Source organism: Protomyctophum bolini (assembly GCF_963924005.1).
Source record: "Protomyctophum bolini genome assembly, chromosome: 4".
NCBI lineage: Eukaryota > Metazoa > Chordata > Actinopteri > Myctophiformes > Myctophidae > Protomyctophum > Protomyctophum bolini.
This window is the reverse complement of record NC_137865.1, coordinates 24,542,983-24,550,026: the sequence shown is the minus strand read 5'-3', so window position 1 is coordinate 24,550,026 and position 7,044 is coordinate 24,542,983. Positions and strand designations below refer to the sequence as shown.

General features: G+C 42.5%; 2 protein-coding genes across 4 annotated transcripts in view; both read right to left on the bottom strand.

Moving 5' to 3' along the window:
* Positions 1–7,044, bottom strand: part of trim44 (tripartite motif containing 44) — a 466,525-nt gene that overhangs the window by 140,388 nt on the left and 319,093 nt on the right. The gene's annotated exons all lie outside the window — the stretch shown is intronic.
* On the bottom strand, positions 14–5,253 carry irf7 (interferon regulatory factor 7). Of its 2 annotated transcripts, none has more exons than XM_080762433.1 (10): positions 5,130–5,253; positions 4,859–5,012; positions 3,249–3,417; positions 3,065–3,153; positions 2,670–2,721; positions 2,396–2,551; positions 1,758–1,939; positions 1,428–1,635; positions 1,166–1,281; positions 14–997 (listed from the first exon to the last, which is right to left on the bottom strand). In XM_080762433.1, exons 1-10 carry the CDS (start codon positions 5,135–5,137, stop codon positions 827–829), a joined length of 1,305 nt encoding a protein of 434 aa, XP_080618559.1. In that variant the 5' UTR covers positions 5,138–5,253; the 3' UTR covers positions 14–826. The 2 variants fall into 2 exon arrangements, with proteins under 2 accessions (XP_080618559.1, XP_080618560.1); XM_080762434.1 differs by having other exon boundaries at positions 1,428–1,632.

Genomic DNA, 7,044 nt, shown 5'->3' with positions numbered 1-7,044 from the left:
CTATGACTATTTGAGTCCTTTCTTGACTGGGCTATGAAAACAAACAGCAATACCGTGTTACGTATTTTTTCACACAAGCCTTTACTCTGAATACATTACATCGGCGGCGTCCAAAAGGAACCATAGGGACACATTGCATAAAGTAGTCAACAATAGGTCTATAGAGGAAATAACTACTGGAGTGCTGTTCATTGCTTAGTGGAGTAAAGTTTTACATCGTAGTCCTGTACGAATTGAAATATTTTGCACAAAACTGACATGGTAATGAGTTTGATGTAAATATGCCTCAAGCAATAATACAAATCGATATTTATGAACGTGTGCTCAGGAAAAACAGACCTGGACCCTAACTGCATAATCAGTTGAATATTACATGAGTTTAGAACAGCAATCTAATTTTACAACCAATTCATTCAAGTATAAAACGGATTACCTAGAGTTCAGCAAAATATATTCATAATACATTTCAATAGTGCAAACATTCTTTTAAGAAGCTGTATTGACAGTTCCCCACTTAATTCAACATACAATCAATTCATGAAGTAAGAAGGATGTTCACTTTGCACAATCGGATGTGTTTACCACCAGCTACATGTTAGACAAGAGCATTGGGTACTTTTTAAATGCATGGATTGGCATTAACCACTAGGACCTAGCATCAATATTCTGGGCCAAACATTTGGCAAAAATAGATTTACATCTGCTATTTTAAGCAAAGATATTTTGTGTAGAATGAAAACAGGTGTGGGCCTAGTGTAGAGCCCTGGGGAACTGCAGTCAACTAAGTATATAGAGTGTTAAGTTGTAACTAGATAATGGATCTGGTCTAGTAGGTAGCAGCATCATCAAATGATGGCAGGCTGAAGGCATTATTGATGAGATCGTAGAGGCTGTTGTGGCTGTGTGAGATTTGCAGGCTGATGCAGGCACTTTGAAGAGATGACGCCCCGTCTGACTGGGCCATCTCATGCCACTGACGACAGAGCAGTGGCACCACCTTGGGGACGGGGGGAGAGAGAAGAGAAACGTGAGTGCTAAGGGGGTGAGACATGGGACCATAATGAGGCAATACACAATGCTAACTTCATATTTGCAGGATGTAAGTATCGCTAGCCTTTTTTATTATGGCACTGCATGGAAAAAGGGAGATGAGTAAGAGTGCTACCTTGACCATGATAAGCTTCTTCTCCATTGGTTTTCCATCGGGGAACTTCTCTCCGAAGCAGATGTTGATGGCATAGTGAGGTGAGCCACCCTGGTTGTTTTTAAACTGCTTCCACTCTGAAATATAAAAAAAGACTACATTGTTCACTTTAGGCTGATTATGTTATGATGGCAACAATTACTTTTTTGTGTAGGCCTACTACATACAGTATTATCTGCTTTTCTCATCACACTGAGGTAATAGCTAATAATTCCATACTTACCACTGACAAAGTTTTCAAAGCTAAGAAGTTGCATCATGGTATTTTGTGGCAGCTGGCTGGATTCTGAAAGAGCCTCACTGGGGTCACTTGTGCTGGCGAACACACGGCACTTGTCGGACTGCCGGCAGGCATAGATACCGTTGTATCGTACCTCTAGGAGTAGACCTCTTTGAATGCTATTAAGGATCTGATTTGTGTAACGAATCTGCTGTAAAGAATGATGGACGATTAGAAAATAACCACTTGTATCCTCGTTCTTTTTTGTGTGAAGACATGACAAACACTGACGATAGTTATACCTCAAAGATCTATAGTCACAGGGAGTTTTACCTGTTTGTGGTCCAGTAGGCACTCAGTAGTGGGGAAGCAGATATTAGGTTCAGAGGCTTCGTGGTGGTGGTGGAGCTGCAGACGAGAACAGGATACCTGGGTTTTCAGCACCTCTTTTCTCCTGTAGTGGATAGAGATCTCCAGATCGTATATGGATAATGTCTGTACAGGCTCTGGATTTGCTGTGGAGAAATAATCGGTAACGTCAAGTATTTGTCATCCTGGTACATAGAGGGTGGCACTAGCTGAGTGGGTAGAAGGCCGCCTGGGAATTGGAAGGTTACCAGTTCGATCACCCAGTCCACCGACCCAATTCACTGCTCCCAGAGCACTGCAATAATAGCACCCAATGCTCCAACGAAAAGGGAACTATATGATTATTTGTATTACATTATTGTCGATAGGACTGACTGTAGATTCAATAGTCAAATACACCTTGCCAGGATGTATTTTGATGCAATGCGTCTGAGTAGAGTCTCGGTGCCATCAGGTTATAATACAATACATGACAATATGTTGACAGCTTCTATGATCTCTGCTCCGTGATATTCATTGTGTCATATTTTCTAGCAATGTTAATATTTCTACAGTATTTGCAGTGTTACTACTACAGTAATTATTAAAGTAACTTGCTTTACCAGAGTAGTAAGATGCCTGGCCCTGCTGTGGTATTTGTTGTGTGTGGTTCTGTGAAACCGGCAGTGGTTCTACTGGTGAAGGCTGAACAACAGCGGAGCTAACGGGAACCGCTGGACTCTGTTGGACACAGATCTCTTCCCAGCACTGCTGCTGCCCTGCCAAAGACAATAATACAAAAGAGAACAGAGTCATGTATACATATTTTGTTATTCATACTAATAATCACTAGAATCATAGTGTTGAGACCAGCAACGTTAGAGGGATTCATTGTACCTGTGTGATCGTTATTGAGCTCCAAGGTTCTCATGTAGTTAACCAGGGTGTGCTGTGTAGAGAATGAGACATTAAAATACAGTACCATACATTTGACTTGTCCAATAACAACCCTGTTTATATAACAGAAGACGACAAATTGTTGTGCACAGACAACCTTAGAGCTACGCATTTGTATTTTGACTGCCAGAATTGACCATAATCTAGTACAGTATGGTAGACTGTACTTGGTATCACACTGGGAGATTTATGTTCAAGTAGACCACGAAAGTCAGCCACAATCAAAATTCAGATACCACCTCTTTCTTTGTTTGTGACCCCGTAACAATATTGTGTGACCCATTTTTGGGTCCTGACCCATTTGTTGAGAAACAGTGCAGTAGTCTATGCAGTACCTCATTGACTAGGGGGAGGTAGTCTATAGGAGAACTGTAGATGTCTGGATCATCAAGACAACCCTCCATTGGCTCACTTCCATAGTTATCTGCAAGCAAAGTTAAAGCAGCAATTTTTATCTCATTTTCACATTACATATTTTAATTTCAAATGACAGGCATGCAGTAAAATGCTGAGTCTTACAGCCAGTGTTGATGATTTCATAGACTTTATGTGGGTCGTCTGCATTCTTGGAGTTGTCCTGGATCCTCTTGAAGCACTTGAGATTGTTCAGAGCGCAGCGGAAGTTAGTTTTCCATTTGGCTTTGTCGTTGGGGAACTCGTGGATTTTACCACTTACCACAGCCCACTCCTGTAAACCAAAGTACAACTCAACTGTAACAATAACCGAGTAAATGATACAGAATAATGTGTATACATTAAAGTTGTGGCGGGTGGTGTCTGTCTGTAGCAGGCGGTTGGATTATCCCTAGATATGGACATGCCTGAGCCTGATTTGCATTGCAAATTTGCATTGGTCACTGGGTGACAGTAACGATTTGGGGGGAAAAGTATTTTAAATATTTGTATAATATATTAAAAATGAATCATCTACAAGCTCACAACTCGTCTGTGGCTTATTAATACATTAACTAAACCAGTAAGACACCCTGAAGGCGAGAGGCGGCGTCGAGGGCGCGTACACGCATCCACCTGGGTAACGGCAGACTGCTTGGGTCGATGGCGCTTTGGAATGGGGGTCAGATCAACATATGGAATGAAGTCTGTACTGGCCATAATGTTGTGTACAGGGTTTGATGAGGTCAGATGAACATATGGAATGTCAGAACAGGTCAGCTCCATATATGGAGATCTAAGGGTGGCAGCGGGGCAGTGTCTTGAGTGTACAGGTTTTGATGATGGCCCAGGTAGGGCTGGGCCTTAATTTTCGGGCCTGTTGAGAACTTGCGGGCTGCACTAATAACTTCTAGAGTTTGAATGGACAGGTATCAGTCAAAAGGGAGACATCAAAGAGGAAGGACCAATATATGGAATGTCAGACTCAGGTTAGCTCCATATATGATGAAGAGAGCATGTTAGCATATTAAACGATGAAGACATTGATGAAGACTTTTCGATGGGGCGAGTTGGAAACTGGTGAGTGCTCCGGTATCCTCCCTGGGGGGGGGGGGTCGGACGACGGACACCAGCTAAGAACTTAGGGCTCCAAAAATGTACAAATGCAAAGTATGGTGTTTACCCTGATGCTCCAAGTGTTAGAGAGGCCTACGGGGTGGCTGTGTAATGTTTTAATCCTTAGTTCAATAATAGTCAATAGTGTTTTAATTTAATTTAACGATTCTGTCGGAAGTTCCCAAATGGCCGTAGATGGCGGTAGTGAGGGGGCATCCGGTGAAAACCGGAATTACGCTAAACGTAAACGTGGGGGGAAATGGCGTTCGGCTACAAACGGCATTAAAACACTTATTTCTTGAAAACTACGGACTAATACATTGTACAAGTTCCCCGTAGACCTACATTTGGCGCATCTGGGTAAGCAAAGCACCTTCCATTTTGCATTTGTACATGTTCGGAGCCCTAAGGTGGTGTCCTTCCTCCCCCCTCAGGGAAATGGATTGGAAATATTGGATAATTATTATTATTATTTTAAATACTACGCGAGTCTAAATCTTAGGCGACAACTAAAGGTGAAGTAGAGGGAGTAGAGGTCATATACACATAGACTCGTGTTCGAATCCCGGGAGGCGGAGGACAAGAAACTAGCTTTTTAACAGAGCCACATGCATGCTTACCCTGAATATTCTACCGTCCTCGTCATTGCAGTCCTTTCTGGAGTTGTGTTTCCAGGGAACCCTGAACGTGTTCTGTTCCACATAACACAAGCCCGCATACTGACCCGTTCCCACCTGCTCTATGAGCCAGTGGGAGAACTGCGGCTTGTGTTGACTGCGGGGAGAGAAACGAGAGGTAAATATAGACAGACTCGTTACAGACAGTATACACTTACATTGCGATGTGACAACAGGCATAGCATAGGGAGACGAAACAGGGAGATTTGCTTACCGTTGCATGGTTTTGCAGATCTGTCTTTCGACACTTTTAAGTATTCTACAAGTTTGCGTTGGGCTGCCGGCTGCCGCTTACGAAAGTATTCTACTGCTTTGTTTTGAGCCGGTGTTTTTGCACCCGACTGACACAGGGTTTATATAGAGAAACACAGTGATGTAATGATCTGAAGTTCCTCCCATCTTGATCCTCCCATCTTGATCTTGATCTTCTGCTCTCAAAGGGCACCTACGGATGGCTGCAATTCGAAACTGGCCTCTGTAAAAGCTGAATTTTTATCTGGATTGTACTATGTTTTTGTATGGACGTGGTGTTGGGTGCCTGCACATATGCACACATGGCATCAACGCATGGTGTTGTGTGCAGGCGCCCTACACTCTGTCTTTGTACTATATGGATTGTACTATGTTTTTGTATGGACGTGGTGTTGGGTGCCTGCACATATGCACACATGGCATCAACGCATGGTGTTGTGTGCAGGCGCCCTACACTCTGTCTTTCGTTTTCTTTTATCCCCCTGTTCCCCTCACTGTATATATTTTTTTTCCCTTTTCGCTTCCTATATGATGAATTCCTGTTCTGTTCTTTAACTACATAGAAGTGTCTATTTGTTTGTCTCTAAATGTTTTGATGAATTGAACAATGTGGACCCTGTTGTAAACAAGTGTAAGGCTTAATTGGGTCGTCCACTCACAGTTAACAGTCTTTGTATTGAGTTTGTGCTTGAAATGTACTGTAATTCTGCAAACTGTTAATAAAGATTTCAATCAATTCAATCAAAACAATGCAGGAGAGTCCTTATATCCGGTGCGGTGCCAAATATGGGTGAAACCTGACATTTGTAATTGTGACTGTGTTCCAGCACGTCTGTACTGTAGCCAGGGGGGCTCGCTCAAAATAGTACAGCGAAACTAGTTGTAGGGCTTGTAGGCTACAATACAACGTCACTGTCTGGTAGCCTTATTGCAATATTGCAATTGGCGGCACGTGATACAGTATTATGAATGAAGTGTAGGCTACTATTCCCGAGTTGCGTTGCATCATACCCCACTTGCATCATCATGAAGAACACACTTTACTTTAACGTTCTTATAACAACTTATAACAAGGTTTATTAATTATTATAAGTGCATTATAAGCTCAGCAGAACATCACATTATACTGTATATCTACCAAAGGTTACTTAGTTAGTTAACTTATAAAGCACTACTACACTATACTACAACTATCCATCCATCCATCCATCCATCTTCAACTGCTTATCCGTTGTCGGGTCGCGGGGGCAACAGCTCCACCAGAGTGCTCCAGACTTCCCTCTCCAGAGCAACATTAGTGACTTCCTCCTGGGGTATTCCGAGACATCCCAAGGCCAGTGAGTCGATGTGTTTCCTCCAACTGCGCCTTGGTCTGCCCCGGGGTCTCCTCCCAGTGGGACGTGCGTCGAGGACCTCCCCAGGGAGATGTCCGAGAGGCATCCTACATACTACAACTATTACAACAAATATTACAACTTAGCTTGCATTGAATTTTATTCAGACCTGTATACGAATTTATTCTATTTTTATATATAGTATAGTAATTTATAGTATTTAAATAGGCCTACACACAATACAGTCATCATATTTCAGTACTGCAATATCAGAGTGGTTATTTGTCATGAATTAGCCTGCTGCTGTTCTTTCAGCCAGAGGAATGAATGGCTCATTGTGAGGACTTCAGCACCTGCTCTGATCTGATCTGTGCTCTGATGCACTTGACAGAGATGTAAAAATAGCATCCTATGAAAGTGCATCTCATGCCTGTTCCGAACAAATTATATCACAGCTCATGTCATTGTCATATCGACATGCTGGGATTGCATGACATGGGTTTATGTCAAGAATTAGAATTGTGCAGGTGTATGGCTGTGTCA